Below are 21624 nucleotides of genomic sequence, written 5' to 3' on the forward strand. Positions count from 1 at the left end.
TTATCTCTTCAGCAACATATATATATATATATATATAGGGAAAGCAATCTCTCCTAAATTATAAACATAACAAATATATATAACCTAAAATAAGAAAAGAACTAATTCTAAAATTTTAAAAAAAAGACATAGCATAGGAAGGGAATAAAATAATCAAGAGTTTCTTAAGATATCTCAACCAAATTCTCCATAAATTCTTCTCAGATTTCTACATTATATCTGATCATGGATCATTTATAGGAACTTCTGTTCTTCATGTTTTTACGTCAGGGTTATATTTCATCACTTATGCTCGTGTGTTCTTATTATATGCACTAGAACTTCTACGAGATTGTAAGGAGTAAAAGTGTAGCAATCTTTAGGATAGTTCTGATTTTTTTTTTTTTAGGTAGGGTTGTTCTATTATTTTAGTTATGATCACCTATTATAAATAGAGGTTTATTTTAATAAGAGGCAAATTCTTGCCCTTAGCACTTTCGAGTGCAGCTAAAAAATTATTTCTCCTCTCCTTAATTTTTCAAGGTTCTATTTCCAAGATTCTACAACCCTTAATATGCTCCCTCTGTCAATAAGAAGAGTTCCATAAAATTGGAAGCACGGGAGAAGTTTTCTGAAAGAAATATTAACCTGGAACTAACTCATCTATCTTTATAATTTGAGACCATGAAAATTTAGCCCTAATCACTACCTTAATAACTTGCTCACATAATAAAATTAAACTAGACAAATTTAAAAATATGAATAAACTGCACCACCTTCTCTAAAAGAAGAAAATGGAGAAAAAAATTAATATTCATGTTTGGAAAAGCCAATAACACAGGAAAGTAGCATCAAACAATAGAATGTTTAATTTCAGCTTCCAGAAAAAGGTTCTGAACGTAAGAAAAGAATTTGCTACAGTGGGATAAGCTGGTTTAAGGAGTTTCTTGAGATAGAAAATATAAAGAATCCAGTGCAACAATCTTAAAGCATATATAGTGCAAATAGGGTACCTTTAGACTGATGTACACCTTTGACAGCCTCAAAATTTTTGTAGGTATATCCGACAAAACTTATATCTTTAGGAGTTAGTAACATCTGCAAACAAAATCAACAACTATGCATGTACTAAAAAGATCAAATACAAAAAACTTGAAGATGATGAAGAAGACCATGATGAATGAATCCGTGCTAGAATTTTCTTGCTAAATGCCCAAACAAAGAAATACCCAATCAGAACATCCGAATTTCGCATCAATGTACAGAAAAGGGCAAAGGAAGGCATTTTACAAGGTTGATAGCTTTTGAAAGCACATTGCTAGATTGAAAGATCTTACCTTCCTATAGGGTCCGGAACCCGTCCTTGCTGGAGGAGGATCCAACTGGTATATGATTCATCAAACAAAGAAAAAATACTTGATAAAATAATTTATCATTAGAATTTGAGCAGTGAAACACAATTTAATTCTTAATTTTTTTTAAATTTTATTCTTAAAATTATTTATTTAACATAATAGAATCCTTTGGTAGAGCTCAATATCTAACAACCTATCAAATACTAAATTTTTAGGACAACGGTGGCATACAAATGAGGAAAAATTACACAACAAATATAAACAAACCAAGACAAATATAGACGAGAGAGACCATGCAACCAGATGAGAAAACAAATTATGCAGGGCATCTACCATTAAGAAATAGGCTATTATATAGATCGACAAAATCATCATACTTCATCAAACTTCAGAAAGTTCTGAGTGTCAAGCTCGCTGTTAACCTCAGGTTTAAATGCAGCATCCATCTCATACAGCTTATCCCATTCTACACCTTTAAACCATGGATGAGCCTGAGAAGAAATAGATTGAAGCAACATTAGCAAAGTCAAATATCTAGACTTCAATAAAAAAAGGGTGGGGCAGGGTAAGCTGGCTTCTTGCCTTTATTTGGTCAGCTCCCCGACTGCCAAGCCTATGTTCAACATCGCAGAGTAGTCTAGAGATGAGATCTTTCGCCTCAAGAGAAATTTTTGCATTTTCTGGAAACTTCAAATGATTTTTCCAGTGTACAATCTGTCAATAACAGTAAAACAGTGGGATGAGTAAAAAATTTCTTCATTCTAAAGCAAATTAGGGGAGAACTATGCAATGCCTGCATAATTTTATATAAATATGAATGCACCAAGTTCAGAGCATGCATGCCCATGAGTATAATTAACCAAAGTATCATTTGTCCCTTAGTTTACGATGGTAACGAAGTGATCAATAAAGTAGGACAAAGAATATTTAGTTGACAAGCCTATAATCTTAAGAATTTGGACTTGAATGAAAATAAAAAAATTTTGCTAGCATAATAGTAATTGTTGGATCCTGATATATCTGTAGTCATCCCGCCTAGGAAAGAGCAATGTGAAAAGAGAAGAACAGGTGAAGAGGTAGAGACCAAAAGGAGAAGAGGAAAAACCTCTCGTGATTTTATTTTTCTAAATAAATTATTACAAGGATTTCGGCTCTTCCAGGGAAGTAGGAAGAATTCTCACTTAAGAGCTCTCCAATACCTCATGACTGCCACCTATATTTACAGATTGAGATGGCCCAAGGTATGCCGTATACAGCGGCATATGGCAAATAAAAAGTACATTGTACAGGAATAAAATATGAAACAAAGTAACCAACAATGTGAACTGTGTCTTGCCAGCCTATTTGGTCCTTGGGGAAATTGAATTATCGCAAACGGAAAGCTAATGTCTATGATTATTAGACTATTGTAGATAAAATCATGCTCACATATTGTTGGGTTGTTGTAAATGAAAAGATCTTGGCCACAAAATATTTCAATGCTCCCCCCTGAGATGTATATGTTAATCATGTCTAACTTCTTGAAGCCTTCGTAAGAATAGCTGTAGTTTAAGAATTTATTGGAATATAATTTAGTTGGTCACTTTCATTTTCATTATTTTTCTAAAATGAAATGTCAGTCTGTCTTAATATGTATAGTCGCATCATCATGGACAATTTTTTGTACTAATTGTATCAGTCTGCTGTCACAATACACAACTGGAGATCTTTTTTACTCAAGAATTTAATTCTTTTAGTATTTTTTAACAATATTCCTTCATAAATTTTTTTTATTGAGAAAGATGATTCAATATATTCCTTCATAAATACCATGAGCACTGTCATATATTCAGCTTTAGGCCTTTTTAAGATCACAAGCTATTTTTTATTTCTCCATGTTACCACTTTTTTCATACATTTTCTTGATGTCATTTCGAGGTATTTTATAAAGCAATTAACAACTCCTGTGGCTTTCACTAGGGTTTATTCATATATTAATTTACTATACTAATAAAGAACCTAATATCAGGATGGTTAAGAAAGAGTAAAATGATTTCGTCCACAAGGCATTAATACCAACCTTTATCAATGAGCGTGCAATTAGTGGTGATTCCAATTCTCTTTATTATATCCATTAAAGTTTCTAGTAGATTACACCTAAGCATTTCAGTTTTTTTGTAGTAGATCAAGAATACACTTCATTTGAGAAATAAAAATATCTTCCATTGATCATGTCACTTCTATATCAAGAACTTTTACAAAATATTCTCTTTCCAAAAAGCATTTTATTTTAGTAAGTGCTTCCTCAAAATCAACAATCAATATAATATGATCCACATGCAGGATCAAAATCATCTTTATTTCTCCATTTAAGTGAGCATTTGATAAATAATATGATCATTTTGAATATTAGCGAACCCATACTTCTCAACATATTTAGAGAATTTGCTGAAGTTGGCAGTGGGAGATTTGCTTAGGCCATACATAGAGTTTGTCTAAGTCAACATAACCTATTGCTGTTTCTAGAATTTTTTTTAATATATATGGGATCTTCATGTGAACTTCCTTCTCGAGGTCCCGTTAAAAAATATCAATATTTTTCAAGTCATGTTGATGTAAAGCGAATCCAAATTTGCAAAAAGTGAGCAAATTTTAAATTGTGTTGAATTAGCAACAACTAGAAAATTTGTAGATAGTCAATAAATAGTATATGGTTGAGGGAACCTTTTTGCAACAGGTCAAGATTTAAATTTATCAATTCTCTCATCTACTTAGTTGACTGAAAAGAAACATTTACATCCCAATGATTATTTTTTTGGTGTAATTTTCATTAATTTTTCATGAACCATTCTTTCATAAATACAAGATTTCTTCCGTTACAGCTTTCATCCACTTGGAAATTGTGAGACCTTCATGAATTTTGTTTGGAATCTATATTTATCAAGAGAAGAAATAAAATCAAGAAATCCAAGTGAATAGCATTTATAAGCCATGAAATCATAAATGGGCGTTTGGTACATGACCTCAATTCATTCCTTAAGGCAACAGAACAGTAGAGATCGAAACCATTATCTGAGAATTTATTCACACAATTTGGTGCTTAATTGGTATTTATTCACACAATTTGGTGCTTAATTGGTCGTTAAGCTAAATTAGGACTTTTGGGTGTGCAAGTGATACATTGATTGTGCGAGTAGGTACTCGCGCTGCATTTCCCTTTTCATCTTGAATCAGGTAGTAATTTTACTCTTCTCTTTTTGATGTCAAAGAATCTTCAAGTTCGCTCATCATTGAGATGCACCATTCCTAAACTTGTTGGTGACTAGTTTTACCATTCCAACTATGGGGACGTCCTCGCACTCAAAGACGCATTCCAAGATCCAGAGTCATTCAATGAACTAATCCGGATTTGGGCATCACTATGCACAAACTTATTTCCAACTCCAATCTCTCTATTCTCCATGGAAGCAAGTAAGATCTCATGTGGCCATCAAAATAGGGCAATTCCATATTTACTTCAAAATTATGGTTTCTCCAATATTTCATGCCAAATTTTTGGAGTAATGATTCTTCATCTTGAAAATCGACTAGAATTCGTGTGACCCCTTAGGATGGTCTCCTCTTCATAGCAGCAAACCTTTACTACAGTTGGAGAATTTCCGTCTATGTATCCTCCCTAGCCTAGAAATCTCCTAGACACCTATTTGTGGATTCCTCATAAGCAAAATTGTACCTTTTTCCCTCAATCCGGTTTCCTGCTATTATCTCTTCAGCAACATAACTAGGCTTTGGACTGGGTTGGTGGAAGGTGTGTAGGAGTGATGTAGGGCGACAGAAAAATTTTGGTTGGAGGTAGGGCTACGTATGGATGTGAAGCGGGGGTCGGAGGAGCGGTCGGTCCTCGAGGGAGGGTGGGCTGCCGCCCCCTCCTTCCCTTTCTTCCTTTCCCTATTCCCTTTTTCCTTCCTCTCTCTTTGCCTTTTCTTCCTGCTTTCTTCCTCACATTTCCTTTCTCTCCCTCTTAATCTTTCATTCCAAAGCACTTTCGTATTTTAAATCTCTTCCTAAAATCTGAAAACCTAAATATATTTTATTATCCTTCTTTATTTTCAATACCTAAAATAAGTCTATCCTCTTTAAAAATATGGGATGATGTGCTTAGAGTTAGGGGTGTCTTATTTTTGATATATGAAATCGGATTTTAGCCTTGGTATTTTCCCCTTTGACAGTTGTATTCGACGTCAAGGTAGTGCTCCGGTAGTTCCTCATCTGAGATAGTGATCGTCTCCACGTGTACGAGTGGTGCTCTGGCTACAGCTTGACCCCGACAAGATATTTATCTATCCTTCCACCCTTCTCACTGTTGTCCACCCACTTTTCAGCCCTATAGCAGACCACCACACCTCTTCCCCAACAAACGCCAGCTACTGCCCTCCCTCCAACCTACTAACAGCCTTCTTCCAGCAAGGCTGCAACTCCTTATACTCCATCCTAACACTCAGCCGCCCTTTTTGAAGAACGCAATCTTGCAGTCCACCTGTCCAGAATTCTTCCCAGCACTCAACCGTCCCACTTCCAACAGTTCGCCTTGCTGTCCAGGCTTTTCCCATTGCTGCCAGCACTTCCCCGCTCATTGTCCACCCTCCGAATATGCTAAAGAGCCTTCATTTTCGCTACCCCACCTTCCCAGCTTGCTGCGCCACCTTCTAACCTACCTACCAACCGCCAAACAAACTTTCCCGCCTCCTTAACCTGTTACCTCCCTTCTCCAGTTCACCTCCCAACCCTTGTTGACCCTCTCCCGCATCTACGCTTGCTGTCCCCATGCCTCCGGACCCACTTGGCCAACCTCCACCACACTTGGGACACACTTTCGAGGTGTTAGCTTGTGTCTTTGTGTTTGTTTATTGTTTATTTTATGTTTTGAAGAGTACTTGTAACATATTTCAAATTCGATAATAAAATTTGTGTTTCTTTTGTGGTTTAGGTTTTCTCCTCATATATCATTTGGTATCAGAGCTAGCTCAATTCTAGTCTCATCCTAGGGTTCTAGCATCTGCCCTACCCATTCTACCACACCAAATTTTTTTGTTCTTTATTTTGTATTTTATTTTCTCTTCTTTCTTTGTTTCTTCTTTCATTCCTTCCACAGATCCCAAAACCGTCAACTATGCCGCCAAGAAAAAATATGTCCGAGCCTACTGAGTCCAACAAAGACTTACGGATATTGAAGAGAAAATCCAATGGGAAGTTACCATTGATCATGATCTAGAAGGTCGAAGGGAAGAAAGAGAAATGTGAAAATGAAGCAGAAAACACAACGGTGATCCCTACCAACTTACTACCGCAAAAGTTGCAAACTCTAGCTTCCAAAGAGAAGAGACCATATCACCAAGCGACCCACCCCCCCCTCAGACTATTATCTAGCAAAACCAATCCGCAAGTCCGTCGCTAAAATGTTGCAAGTGCCACGGATTCAAACATGAGGAAACAGAATTGACAATCAGGAGAGTGATCTATTTCACGACGTAGGGCGTTGTTGAAACATGGGGTGAGAACACCGCAGACATTGAAGAGCAGTTCAAACGAGAATTTTTTATCCGATGACATCTTCCCCGAGGAACTCCATTATTAGTGGATACATTCGATGTCTTTTCTCCATGTGATCAAAAGAAGCATGCGATTTTTTATCAGATTGTGATTCCTACTCTCCTAAAAGATGGAAAACTTATTGTTGAGCTATACAAAGGTCACATTGATCAGAAGATGTCAGAATTTAAAATTTCAGTAGATGAACTTAGTAAAGACCGATTGAAAGCTTCACGGGCGGTCACACTTCCAGCCCTCTAGTGTTCCACATGAAGAGATTAAAAGTCAAGGTCAAGCTCATGTAATTGGAACAAATCAAAAGAAGTTAGTTCTCCAAAACTTCAATAGTCAGAGGGAAGACTCAGAGGATAATAAGAATCATTCATCAACCAAACTGTTAGAAACCCTTAAACCTGCTGAGGCCCACCTTGTCATAGATGAGAAGCATATGAGATATTTATTTGCTCAAAATTTGGCCAAGGAGAAATTACGCCGATGTGTGCCTTCAGCTCAGATTATGCCAAACCAAAACAGAGCGATAAGGAGGTATGCTCGAAGATGGGAGAAACTCCTCAGATGCTTTGGGAGTCAAGGCAGTCATCAGTGGGATCCAGTAACAGCCACAGAGAACTAAAAGCCTCGACAGATGAAGTAAAAGCCCCTCCAACCTCAGGAGACTGACGTAGAGCTCGGGGGAGGACCGACCGGTCCTCAAGGGAGGGGGGCCGTGCCCTCTCCTTCCCCTTCTTCCTTTCACTCCTTCCCTTTTTCCTTCATTTCCATGTCCTTTTCTTCCTCCTCCTTCCTTCCTCATATTTCTTTTCTCTCCCCCTCAATCTTTCCTTCCTAAGCATTTTTCTATTTTAAATCCTTTCCTAAAATCTGAAAAAACTGATTATATTCTATTCTCCATCCTTATTTTCATTACCTAAAATAAGTATAGCCTCTTCATAAATATGAGATGTGTGCTTAAAGTTAGGGGTCGTGTTTTTTATATCTAAAATCAGGTTTTAGCCTTGATATTTTTTTTCTTTCGAGGGTTGTATATGACATCGAGGTAATGCTCTGACTGTCCCTCATCCAAGGTGGTGATCTTCTCCACGGGCCCGGGTGGTGCTCCGATTATAACTCGACCCGGATGAGATATTCATCTATCCTTCCACCCTTCTTGCTACTATTCACCCTCTTCCCGACCCTACAGCAAGCCACCACACCTCTTCCCCAACAACCATCGGTTGTTGTCTCTAACCTACTGCCAGCCTTCTCCCGACAGGCCGCAACTCCCCATACTCCATCCCAACATTCAGCTGCCCTTCCTGAACAACCCAATCTTGTTGTCCACCTGCCCAGAATTTCTTCCAGCACTTAGCCGACCCACTTCCAACAGTCTACCTTGTTGTCCAGACCTTTCCCAGCACTGACAGTGCTTCCCCGCTCGTTGTCCACCATCTGAAAGTGCTGACAAACCTTCCCTGTTGTTGCACAAATTCCCAGCTTACTACCCCACCTTCCAACCTGCCTCCCAGCCGCCCAACAAACCTTCTCGTCACCTTAACCTGTTTCATCCCTCCTTTAGTCTACCTTCTAACCCCTGTCGGCCCCTCTCCCATATCCACACTTGCTATCCCCAAGCCTCCGGATCCACTGGGCCAACCTCCACTGCCCTTGATACACTTTCGAGGTGTTGGCTTGTGTATTTATATTTGTCTGTCGTTTATTTCATATTTTGAAGAGTCATTGTAATCAATTTCAAATTCGGTAATAATATGTATTTCTTTAGTTGTATGGGTTTTCTCCTCCGGTATCAGGATGGATGTTGGAAAAACTAGGGTAGGACTACGAATAAGCTAGCTCTGATACCAAATGATACTGAAGTTAACCTACAATATAATAAAGAAAAGTGAATATTATTACTTAAAGCAAATAGATAGTTATAACCAATACATTTGAAAGGAAAAATACAACCCGACACCCAAAAATCTAAAATAGCAACAGACATCACAAACACTAAACTAGTGTGCAATCCGGGATGGTGGAGGTGGTCATTGAGGGTTTTGGAAGGTGGTGCGAGGGTGGAAAGGCGGTTTTCAAGCATATAACAATAAGGTGGTTGTTTCGTCGGTGTCAGGCAGCCAAAAAACATAAGGAGCGAAGTGGAAGGGCTAGCTCTGATATCAAATGATACCAAAGTTAACCTACAATATAATAAGAAAAACAAATATTACTACTGAAAGCAAATAGACAGTTACAACCAATACATCTGAAAGGAAAAATACAACCCGACACCCAAAAATCTGAAATAGCAATAGACATCACAAACTCTACGACTAGTGTAGATTTTGCGATGGTGGAGGTGGTTATTGAGGGTTTTGGAAGGTGGTGCGGGGGTGGAAAGACGGTTGGCAAGCATATAACAGTAAGGTGGTTGTTTCTTCAGTGTCGGACAACAGAAAAACAACAAGAAGCAATGTGAGAGGCCTATCCAGAGTGATGGCAGTAAGGGAGGGTTGAAATGGTGGCGGCAACAGAGAAGAAGGGTTAGACAGCAGCAGCAGAGAAGATGGGGGGTTGACACAAAAATGACGGCGAAGAGGAAGGGCTGGAAGGAGGAAATCTGCCAAAAAAAATAGCAAACAAGCATTGTTCTGGGCGGCTACAGTGATAGAGGGCGGCTGACAGCGACGTGGAGAGGATAGTGAAGGGCATAAGGAAGATAATCACCACATGGAGACCAAGATACAACTGAAGCACCATCGATAATCCTAGGATACAGCCCTCGAAGAGAAAAAGAGACTTCGGAGGCTGCCCCGATACAACATACACGAAAAACTAACCCTAGACTCCTATGAAAATAAATATATAATAATAGGTTGACTAGGAGAGCCCCAAGAGGACCGGCCAACTCCTCAACAAGGACAAAACATGGACCTGCCTGGTTCAAAAACTATAATCAGGTCGCGGCTTCGTTCGCGGGATGCAGCTTCATCTGTGGGACTCTCGTGTCGGGAGTAGGAGGCGCTCCTACGTCATAAAGGACTCAAGATCCCCGTGTATGCTGAATTGAAATTGGGACAACATTCCCTTCAATGAGAACTGAAGCGGCAAATTTCCCTTCTGTTGCTAGACAACCAACCTTGTGGGCTCTTGCTTATCATATGATTGTGAGTAGTGTTTAATTTGTGTTATAGTATATGTTGCTTGGAACCTGTTTTGAGACTTTTGGGTTATGATTTATGCAATAGAAATTGTTTTCTCCAATTCTTTTTTTACAAGTGTCGTATCCTTATATCTTTCTCAGGTATTGAGTTTGTAGTTTGATTGTATCAAGATGGTAATCACTCTCAAACATTTGGAGTCCTTATACTCTACCAGTTTCATTGTCGACCTGAAGTTTTCTTATTCCAACTTGTTGTCCAGCAAACGAGAATCCCAATTTATTTGTTGTCATCATCTTTTCAACATCCTTCTCATCCTACAACCTATCTAAACCCTCTCTTGATCATCCCATATGATTTAATAACCTAGATTGGTATCAGTATTTTGGTGGATAAACAACCCATTACTTGAGCATGCGCCTTACGAGGAATCATTATTTAGAAAATAGAATCAGGTTACATTTATGCAGTACCACCTATCCTTTTTAGCTCAAATCATTAAAATTACAACGATTATATGAGAAATTTAAAAAAAAAAAAATTGTCTCAAATGAGCTTGAGAATTGTTAATAAATTGCTATCAAGATTTGGCCCTAGAAGCACAAAATCAAGAGTCAAATATTTTCATAAAACTATGAAGCCTAATCCAACCCCATATGATAGCAACCTATCTACAACCTGGATATTATAATTTTTATGACATGATTTGTAATTGTGGAAGATATTTTGTCTTCGATCATATGATCTAAAGCTCCCAAGTCTACTATCTACATATTAAGTAATTTCCTTCTTGCCGCGCAAAACAAGGGCAACCAGAGTATCTTTTTAAATAACCAAATTTATTTTAGTCAAGATTTGAAATAAGCTTTTACTAAAAAAAGCCTTTATTTCTTTGGTTTGTTGTCCACATGTTTGAACTAAAAAAGGATAGCTATAGCGACTTAACTTTTCTGTTATTTATCTGCGGAAATTTTCAGTCCAGTATTCTGTCAAAATTTTTCATGTTTTGTATCTGGGTTCTCCATTTTGAAGTCCATTTACAGTGTTGGAAATGCAAGCATCTTGACCACTAGCTTCTTTGTGGTTGTGCAACTTGCCATCATTCTCTTCAAAGTACTTGTCATCATCTTCTTTCCAAGAGAATCCTTCATATGTGTTTTTGTTATCTTTGTTGGACGAAGATCGGCTTTTAATATTGGTGAATGGCCAATTGATAAAGGAGAAGAGATTCCATATTGAAAGACTATTTAGCCTCAAGAGGAAGTAAAACCATAACTGCTCTGATATCCTTCTGAAAATTAGAGTGAAGGAGGACAGAAAAAATGGAAGATTGCTGATACGATCCTACATCAAAATCTGCATGCTTTTCCACAGAAACTTGGGCAAACACAATATTTCTTCAAAAATTCAAATAACTTAATAAGAATACAAAGATAAACACCTAAAAGTTGAGAGGTAAGAAATCTCTTCCAAACCCTAAACCTAAGATACATAATTCAATCTCATGTATAAACATACCCAACAATAACAAAAATAAAAGACTAAATTGCCCTTAGAAATACAAAAGACAAATTTGTCCTTAGGCTAGGTGCCAACGTAGCATGACTGTAGAAAATAAGATGATAAGTTTTATATAAGTAGATAGAGAAGTAATTATTAAGGAAATGAACAAATTTTACAATCAATCTTTAATTTTATAATCCAGAATTAACTGTATAGCAGAAATGGAATGCTAATGTCCACAAATTGATAGATTGTTATTGATGAAAAGTAGCTATCCCCAAATTGTTGGATCTATTATAGACAAAATTGTAGAAGGAAAGCTACTATCTATGAGTTGTTGTAAATGAAAACTATTGTCAACGAATTCCTGCGATACTGAGATGGAAAGATATTGGCAACGAAATCACAATTATTTCAATATAATAAAATATCAACTGATTATGATGGATAAATTACAATCAAGCAAATGATATTATAATAAGATCTATTAATTTATGATTAAAAAATGATTTTCATAGATAAAACAAATTACAAACTACAAAAAAGGAACCTAAAAAGTATAAAAATAAAATTCAAATTAATACTGTTAGCAAAAATACTCCATTGATTTTAAAGATCATCATTGCAAGGTTGCACTGGAGATGAATTGCAATAATTTCATCCAGCTAGTTTTAGAAAGTGAATAGCTTCAAAGCAGAGAATAAAATACAAGCGAGTTCCTCAAAGATAAAACAGAGAATTTTCATTAAAATCAAATACAACTGGGAGGGGGGGAAAAGCCTGGAATTAGCACAAATTACCTTTCGACAAGTTGTTATTGGATCATCAGAATAGAAAGGTGGATAACCAATCAGCATCTCATACATTATAGCACCCAATGAAAACCTGAAGAAAGTTCATCAGAGAAGAAAATATGACAAATCAAACCCTATATTTTAAAGCATAATAGCTTAAGTTTCTATGCAATCGCAAAGTAATGACGCAAATTAAATTATGCAGTAATATTAAAAACAGACTGCACAAAATAAACATAATGATAATCATGTGCACAGATTCACTGTTACAGGCCCTTGAATCTAGATTTCTACCATCAACTATGCTTTCAACCAAAGTAAATTTCCAATGTTAAATAAAGAAAAAAATGCTCAAAATAATCCCCTGGATATCAAGGAGTTTTAAAGTGTTCCAATTTTGTCCCAAACTATTGAAAATTGATCTAAATTAGTCCTTAGACCGAATTTCATGGTTAAATTTTCAAATAAATAATAAATTATTTTAGCATTAAATTAATGAGGGATAAATCATATTTGTTTGTAAAAAATTGTTTGTCTCCTCTTTGGTTAAAAATATTCTTGTACTATATTAATGGGTAACAAATTATAGCAAAAATGAAAAAAATTAAAACCTATAGGAACGTAAATCCCATTTTTCCTTTGCTTCGCCTTGAATCCGATTAAAAACTAAAGCACGCGAGAGGGCTGGAGGGAAAGACAAGGTTATCTGCTGCTCCTTCGATAAAATCCTCTTTTCTTTCACACATTGATGGTCACGTCAATGTCTATTTTAACTTGCTCCAAGTGCAACTTCTCGAGGTCTAACCGATGTGGGTTGAAGTAGGGCTTTCATCGTGGTTTTTGTAGGTCAAAACCAAGGCCGCGATCAAACTGGCAAAAAATACATGATGCAACAACGAAAATTTGACCTAAAGACTAATTCGGATATATTTTTAATAATATATTAGTATGAGACTAAATTGGAGCATTATAACTCATGGGACAAAATTGGTCACTTGTTGATAGTCAAGAAACTATTTTAGGTTTTTGCTATTAACTAAATCTTTTCATTCATTCTTTTCTCCTCTTAGACTCGAAGGAAATAGCCATTTAAATGTCATGAAGAGGCGCGCGCGCGCGCACACACACACCCACACACACACACACACACACACACACACACATATATATATATATATATATATATATATATATATATATATATATATATATATAATTCTTAGTAATAGATTCCATCTCACCAGAGGGAGCTGAGAGGTAAAAAGGCGCCTTCCCTCCTAACTCTGTCTAAATCATGGTTGAGAGCGGGACCTCTCTCCCTTCCAATTCCCGCCCAATTGTGATTGGGTGCAGAGGGTGCTTTATACCTAATATTTTGCTCAGCACCAGCTTCAACGTACCTAAAGTCCCCTAACCATGCTTTAGATGATCGAAACTAATATATTATGAGGACATGACGCTAATGAGAAAGGCACAAAGAATCTAATAGGAACGCCGATCAAAGAGATAAGTGAGGGTTCAAAAGAACACACCACGAAGGGAAAAAAGATAAATAACAAAAAGTGAGGACGAGTTGTATGAATGATTGTGCGCGCTCATTAAGGCACAAGCAACGAAAAAAATATGCTCATAGGCTAGACACTAATGACTGCTACGGATGACAAAAAAAGGTGTAGATGAGCGCAAGCACATCAACAAGTGGGAGGTGAGTGATCAAGTGCAGACAAAGCAGCTGAGTTGGATGTGGCAATAAGCAGTGCACAAGCAAGAAATAGGGCCCGTACACAACCAAGCGTGTGGGCAGAGTGACCGAGTAGGAAAGAGTGCAAATGCACGCACAGGCAGGCAAGTACAAACATATGAGTGGGTGTAATGAAATTGAGGGGAACAATAACTAGCTCCAATCTAATACCATGTAAGAGTAGAAGAAATTTGATTTATATCATACTGACTTAGAGAATAATTCATATAGAAAAATTGAGAAAATACAAAAAAAGTATAAAATAAAGAAGAAAATATCTAAGGCTGTGAGGGATAAAAAAAAATAAAGAGAAACATATCTAGAACTAATTAGCCAATTAATATTTTTCCTATAATTCTATTTCCAATAATGTACTTTCTAAGAACTTTAGTACCATCATTAGTTGTTAACACATCTTAAACTAAATTTCAAAAGTGAAGCAACATAAAATAGCATCTACTAGAAACTAAACACAATTTCAAGAATAAAAATCAAGCTTGGTTTGCATCAACAAACCAGTCACACTCCATGCCATATCCCTTCTTTAGTAACACCTCTGGGGCAATGTAATCTGGAGTGCCTACAGTAGAAAAGGCCTGCAGTAAAAAATCAAAAGAATGAAAGTTCAGCTTCATAATCCGCAGGAGAAAAGGACAAGAAATTAACATCATAACAACATGAAAAGAAAAGTAGGACCAATCTGTTGATACCAATTTTCTCCTGTTTATCTGCCAATGCTGTAGCTGTTCTTGGGGGCTTCTCCATCTGCCACCGGTGGCTGTGTCTGGAAAGGCACCGTCAATGTCCATCGATTCCCTGAGGTCTTCATCTCTAATAGGTTCATTTTCATTCAAAGTTGAAAGAGTTCTATAGTCAATTGGCTTGCACAGGCCAAAATCAGAGAGTTTCATGTGCCCATTTTTATCTAACAGAAGATTGTCCGGTTTGATATCTCTGCATGTCATTAGATTGAATAGAGATCAGATAGATAATATATCTGTGTTTGAAGGCTCCAAAATTAACGAAACAAACCTATGAATGTAATTATGTTTATGAATGGACTCTATCGCCAAAACACTCTGGGCGATGTAGAATCTAGCAATATTTTCAGTCAAGGTATCCTCTCTTATAAGCAGAGTCATCATGTCACCTCCAGGAAGATACTCCATGATTAGGTACAGGTAATCAGCATCTTGAAATGAGTAGTACAATTTTACAATACAATGGCTTGCAACTTCAGCAAGTAGATTTCTTTCAGCTCTAACATGTTCAACCTGCAAAATTAACAAAAAGAGCCATGACTTATTAACTGTAATTTCAGCATTCATAAAGAATACCAACTTCTCATGTATCTCACCTGCCCTCTGCTAAGCATTTCAGACTTCTTAAGCTTCTTCATTGCATAAATATTACCTGTGGACTTCTCACGGCAAAGCCTAACCTGTAAGAAATACTACAGTAAGCCTCCAAGAGCTCCATGGATGGCAAAAGTACAATATAAGAAAAGATATAGTAGCTTGAACAACTCCATCTTCATCAACTTTGTTCAGGAAATCAAAACCAATGTGTGAAAGCCTCCAAGCATGACCAAAGTTTATTTTGAATATTTCATGACTACAAAAAGGAAATGAAAACAATACAACAGTGGACAAAAATACAGACAATACACAAAAAATGGAATTCCAAACCTCTCCAAACGCTCCTCTTCCTATGATGTTTAGTAGATCAAAATCATCAACACATATCTTATGTCTCTTTAGTCGCATGTACTCTGTTTCCTTTCGTTCTAGGTCCTTGATTATTTTCATTTGTTCCTCCTGCGAAACTTGTGAATCCGCTAACTTCCTCTCAAGGACCCATCTTCTGAAATAAGTAAAAGCTAGTCAACAACAAGTAGCAAGTGGCTTAAGAAAACACAACGTATAACTTCCTCTCAAGGATCCATTTTCTGAAATAAGTAGAAGCTAGTCAACAACAAGTAGCAAGTGGCTTAAGAAAACACAACGTAGTCAAGTATAATTTCAGCATATGCAGAAAATATTCTGTAAGTTACACATGCATGAAGTTCTTCCTGCAGCTGATTCCATTTTAACCGAATTTGATAAAGTTGTTTTTTTGGATTGTCATACTGTTGAGAAAAGTGTACTTTGGAAGCTAGAGTTTAGATTCAAGTTGACATCTATGAAGCACCCATGTAGACGCAGGTACAGGACACCGTGACACATTATAATTCTACAAAAATTACACGTCACAAACATATTTTTATACTTTACAAATTAGGGTTAACTTTCAAAATACTCCCTATCCATTCATATGCGGCCAATCTAGTCTGAAAACATCACAATTCTCCAATTTAGTCCCTCGATTCTACAAAATTATCCAAAATAATCCATCTTGGACAAGAATGGGACCAATCTTGTATAGCTGAGACTAAATTAAGATCAACTTTGTATCATAATTTCTACATAAAGGATTATGTTTGATCAAATATATAGTCAATAAATTAAACTAGAAAAATGCAAAACTAAATCGATCGCACACAAATAGTCAGGTGTCATTATGTGATTTATTCCTTATAAATTATTGATATACTATATATAGTTTCTAATACTATGTACTAAAAATAGTATAGAATGAAGTGCAACATTATAAATAAACTTAATAATGATAAAAGAAACACGGTTAATAAAAAAATAATGCCTTCTCACAAGAATATTTATTAATCATTTTTAGTTGTCAAAAGTTTTGCCAATATTGGTATTGTCTCATCTTCTATGGGACTATTACCAACCATATTAGTGCCCCTATCGAAAGTCATTATCCTAGTAAATCATTAAAGAAACTTAAAAATTCATTGAGAACAAAAACATTGAAAAGAAAGAGCACAGCCTATAATTAATATTGATTCAAAACACACTAGATTTGGAACATCAATTGGTTTTTAGTGAACAAACGGTGAACACAAATGTAGAACTTATGCTCAGTATTTTACTTACAAAACTTGCAATCATAAGCAGTGCTCAAATTAAAGGGCAAAGATATATTTTTTCTTTTCAAATCTATCACAACTCAAAACTCAAGCAATAAAGCATGTGAAATAAATATTCCATCAATCAACAATCAAATTCACCAACAGACATAATTCCACTCAATGAATCAAGCGTAATGAAATTGTTACAGTAAATGATGGTAGCAAACAAACTTATAATTAATTAACCCATAAACATAGCCACAAAACTCAGGATAAGTGCGTGCATCGCCACATAAATAAAGATAATAGACATTTTATCACCTTTGACTTTGAAGCAAAGGTGAAGCCAAGAAGATGATTGGCTAGGAAATGAAGGCATGAACCTATTAAAACCAAAAATAGAATAAGTGAAGGAAATATTTTAGCTTATGACTCGGCTTTCGCTTCAGCTATTTCAGGAAAAGAAGACTTGAACAATTGTATTACCTTTGGCTTCAGATTCTCAAGTGGGGTGCAGAGGGGATATACCTTTGACTTCAAAGCAAAGGTACAACTCATAAGCTGTCTTCCACTTTGACTTCCAACTTTGAGGGTAAGATGTAGCGCAAATTCGACTTCAAGGGTGAGATGCTATAATGACTCAGAAAAGGTGTAGATGCAGGATTGACTTCAACTTCCACAATGAGATGTAAGAGCAACTTAAGTTACGGTAATGGAGATGTGAGATATGAAGAGAGGGAGACGACATATGAGTAGGAAAACTCCCGTAAGTACAAGTCTCAGTTTTTAGTATCAAACTGACCCGTGTCCTACAGTGTTAAAAAGTGTCACTTTGTATATTTTCGCATACGATAAATGTAGGACTTCAATTTCACAATAAAAAAATGGTTGACATAATTTTTAGTGTGTCAAGCATATGTTGGGGCATTTCTAGTTGTATGTAACTGGCATATGTCTAACATAGACATTGTTGTGTGCAGAGGCTGATCAAGACGCCCCAACGCTCGGATAGGGCTGCCCCAGTGCCAATGCGGCGCCTATTCGCCCATCCGAAAGTTTCAAGGGGAAAACTCGACACCCGCAAGGGCGTAGTTGTGTCGGGGGTCGCTCACAGCACCAATTGTCCGAAAATCATGTACCCAAGGGTGGTGCCCCAGCGCTAGTAGTAGTTTTTCTACAGTTCAAAAATTAAAAAATTCAAATTTGATGCGAGAAGGATTTTTTTAGTTTGTCGCGTGTGAAGTTCTCTCTTTGGTGTGTACGCGAAGAAGAACTTTGTGCAAACGAGCGTTAGGTGCATGTCATTTGCAAATTTCTCGTGCCCAACAGAGGAATGAACGTACTTAAGTATCATTTGAGTTCCAATATAGTAGAGACTCGAGTGCATTGTAATTTGTACATTTTTTCCGCATTTTCATAATAGATTCTTTGGTGTCGTCTGACTCCGTGATTTTTTCCCGTTCCTGGGTTTTTCTATGTTAAATGTTGGTGTGATTTGCGAATTTTTTCTGGAATTACTTGATGTATGCTTCTGTTCAAGTATTTTGTTTTGAATCTCTTGATTCAATGTTTTACATTTATCCTAATCTCATTACAAGTGGTATCAAAACTACATTTTCTAAAAATCTCTAATTCAAGCGGGGGCAATGGCCGACGAAGAAAGGTACAAGGTGAAGTTCAACGATTGAATTTTGCTTTTTGAAAAATGCAAATTGAATATTTATTGTATAAAAAGAAATAGTATTCGTCACTAGAAGGAATCATCAAGAAGTCTGAATTGAAAACTTTGGAAGAATGGGAAGTATGATAAGCCTTATTTTTTGCTTTCAACATGATGAATGAGAAAACTACGATAGATCTCATGGTTGTACTACTAATGATTTATGATAAGTCTTCAATCTCAAATAAAATTTTTATAATGAAGAGCTTGTTCAATATGAAGTTGGCGGATGGTAATCCAATGGCTAAGCACTTGAATTACTTCAACACTATGACTAATCACTTATATTTTATTAACATCAAGTTCGATGACGAGGTCAGGGCACTGTTACTTCTATCTTTGTTTCCAAACAGTTGAGATGGACTAGTCACAATGGTAACTCTTCAGATAATATGAAGTTAAACTTAGATGACATTGTAGAGCTAGTGTTGAATGAAGAAGTTTGAAATAAGGACAGTGGTAAAACTTCAAATGCTACGCTGAATGTTGAAAATAGGTGAAGAAATCTAAATAAGAACAAAAACAGAGACAGATTCAAGTCCAGGAGAGAAAAGTCCAAGTCAAAGAAAGAAAAAGACGGAAGTGAATGTTGGAATCGCGGGAAGAACGGCCACTTTAAAAAGGACCGGAAAGCTCTGGAGATGGTTGGCGGTGAAGGTTCATATCAAAAGTTATCTACAAATGTCTCCATAGAAGAAATCCAAGTTGACTCCCCAATTTTTTGAATCTTGGATAGTAGATTCAGAACCATTTTTTCATGCGCGCCCCAACAAAGATGTGTTTAAAACCTAAGCTCAGAGTGATCTAGGGAAGGTGTATTTGGGAGATAACAACGATTACAATATTGTTAAGCATGGTGATGCACATATCGGGTTGTTTAATGAAACAGTCTGGAAGCTCAACAAAGTTAAATATGTTTCATGTTTAAAGAGAAATTTGATCTTGGTAAGCTAGGTTGCGAGGTCAAGATATGTGACTACCTTCACAGCTACTTCGTGGAACATGACCAGAGGGACAATAGTGATTGCTCGGGGGAACATTTAAGGCACTCTTTACCCAATCAATGAGATGTCTAAATTCATTGATGTAGCTGAAATAAAAATTGATATAGATCTTTGGCACAATGTGCTTGACAATATGATTGGGTGGCCGGCGGGAGGCAGGGACAACAGGTAGGTGGTTGGAAGGCCGGTGCAGCAGTGGAGAAGATAGTTTGCAGGTGCTATAAGAGAAGTCAAAGGGGGGTTGATGAAGTGATGCAGGCGCTGGGCGCTCGGTGCAGTACCTGAATTCGAGCGTAGAAAAAGCGCCCTGTGCAGGGCACTATGAAACCACTGGGCCAAAGCCCCACAAAAAATTGCAGGACGAAATCCCACGAAATTGCGGGAAGCGTGATGGGATTGTGAGAAGGATCGCGGGACAGCAAAGAAGATTCGTGATCCCACGCGTGAGAACATGAGGGGATCACAAATCCTCGCGATCTAGGGTAGTTTCACGCACCTTCCATAGTTGTCTTCTTTTGGATAAGTCTTTCTTCTGGAGTCTTCTTACCTTCCCACTCCCCTTCCTTCTGTGTAAAAGTAGGAGGTTATAAATAAATGTCTCATGTGAGTGTGGGAGGCAATTCTACTAGAAGTTGTCTTTTAATCTCTTGTGTGGAGTCTCTTCCCTCTTATTAGGGTTGTAACCAACGACAGTGGTGTTTTGGCTGTATCCTGCTCCGAAGCAGTGTTGTAAACTTCAAACTCCTTCGTCACTACTCACCCATACATTTTCCCTACCACTCCACTAGCCACCTACCACCCCCACATTCCTCCACCACTCTACTGATCTTGTCATCCAATCCACCTACAATCAGCCATACACAATCAGCTAACTACCCAATGGTCGCTCACCCCGCCGACACCGCTACCACCTTTGAATCTCCTCCTATAGCTCTAGCTAGGGTTTTGTCTATTATAGTATTTTCCTGTTGTTGAGTTGTGTTGTACCACTATTTTTATATTAATAAAAGTTTACATTTTGTACATCTCAACTAATTTTGGTATCAGAAAGGATGGAAACTCGTTGAGGTCAAGCTACAATCAGAGCATCATCCTTACCCTTGAAGTCAGAAGAGTTACAGTCGGAGCACCTTCTCGCAGTCGGATCCAGCACCCGAAGAGGAAGAACGCCTCCAAGTCAGCACTCAGAAATCTGCACTCATCAAAAATTGTCCTAACCTTAGCAAATATTATGTGTAAATAAGGGCAAGTCAGTAGAAATATTAGGCAGGTAGAAGAATAGTCAAAAAATAGAGGAATGATGGGAAAGGAATGAATTTAAAATTAGGATAGAAATTGAAGGTGGTAGAAAATGTAGGGAATCAAATAGGAAAGAGAGACCCATGGTTATTGTAGCAATTACAGTAATGTGTTTGCGGTACTGTAGCAGCTACAGTAATACATCTGTGATATTGTAGTAGCTACAGGAATGCGTCTGCGGTACTATAGCAGCTACAATACAATGTCCACAGTAAGCTCCTACTTCATGATGGTTTAAGAATTGGAAAGCATGGTTGAGAATGACACAAGCTTTAGGTTGAAGTGTCTCGGATAATATAATGATGATAAGTATCGTGATGAGATGTTTAGGAGCTATTGTGCTTGAGAAGAAATCAGACATAAGTTCATAATATCAAGGACACCAGCACAAAATGGTGCGGCTGAGTGCATGAATAGAACCATCATAGAGTGTGCTAGAAGTATGAGATTGCATGAAGGCTTACCAAAGTAATTTTGAGTAGAAACGGGGAACACTACAGTATATCTGATAAATTATCGTACCTAAAGAAGTCTA

General features: G+C 37.1%; 1 protein-coding gene across 2 annotated transcripts in view; it reads right to left on the minus strand.

The window, feature by feature from the left end:
- The window catches only part of LOC110027803 (serine/threonine-protein kinase tricorner), a 39509-nt gene that overhangs the window by 11611 nt on the left and 6274 nt on the right, over positions 1-21624 (minus strand). The window contains exons 2-11 of one of the 2 annotated variants that reach the window (XM_020729381.1): positions 15784-15958; positions 15453-15536; positions 15128-15369; positions 14806-15049; positions 14612-14691; positions 12361-12445; positions 1917-2048; positions 1712-1825; positions 1317-1361; positions 993-1077 (exon numbers count right to left, since the gene is read on the minus strand). In XM_020729381.1, the coding sequence (XP_020585040.1) occupies positions 993-1077; positions 1317-1361; positions 1712-1825; positions 1917-2048; positions 12361-12445; positions 14612-14691; positions 14806-15049; positions 15128-15369; positions 15453-15536; positions 15784-15958 (1286 nt within the window). The remainder of the gene's footprint in view (positions 1-992; positions 1078-1316; positions 1362-1711; positions 1826-1916; positions 2049-12360; positions 12446-14611; positions 14692-14805; positions 15050-15127; positions 15370-15452; positions 15537-15783; positions 15959-21624) is intronic. The other variant, XM_020729382.1, reaches the window with a different exon arrangement.

This window comes from Phalaenopsis equestris, unplaced genomic scaffold (assembly GCF_001263595.1).
Source record: "Phalaenopsis equestris unplaced genomic scaffold, ASM126359v1 Scaffold000450, whole genome shotgun sequence".
NCBI classification, from domain to species: Eukaryota; Viridiplantae; Streptophyta; class Magnoliopsida; order Asparagales; family Orchidaceae; genus Phalaenopsis; species Phalaenopsis equestris.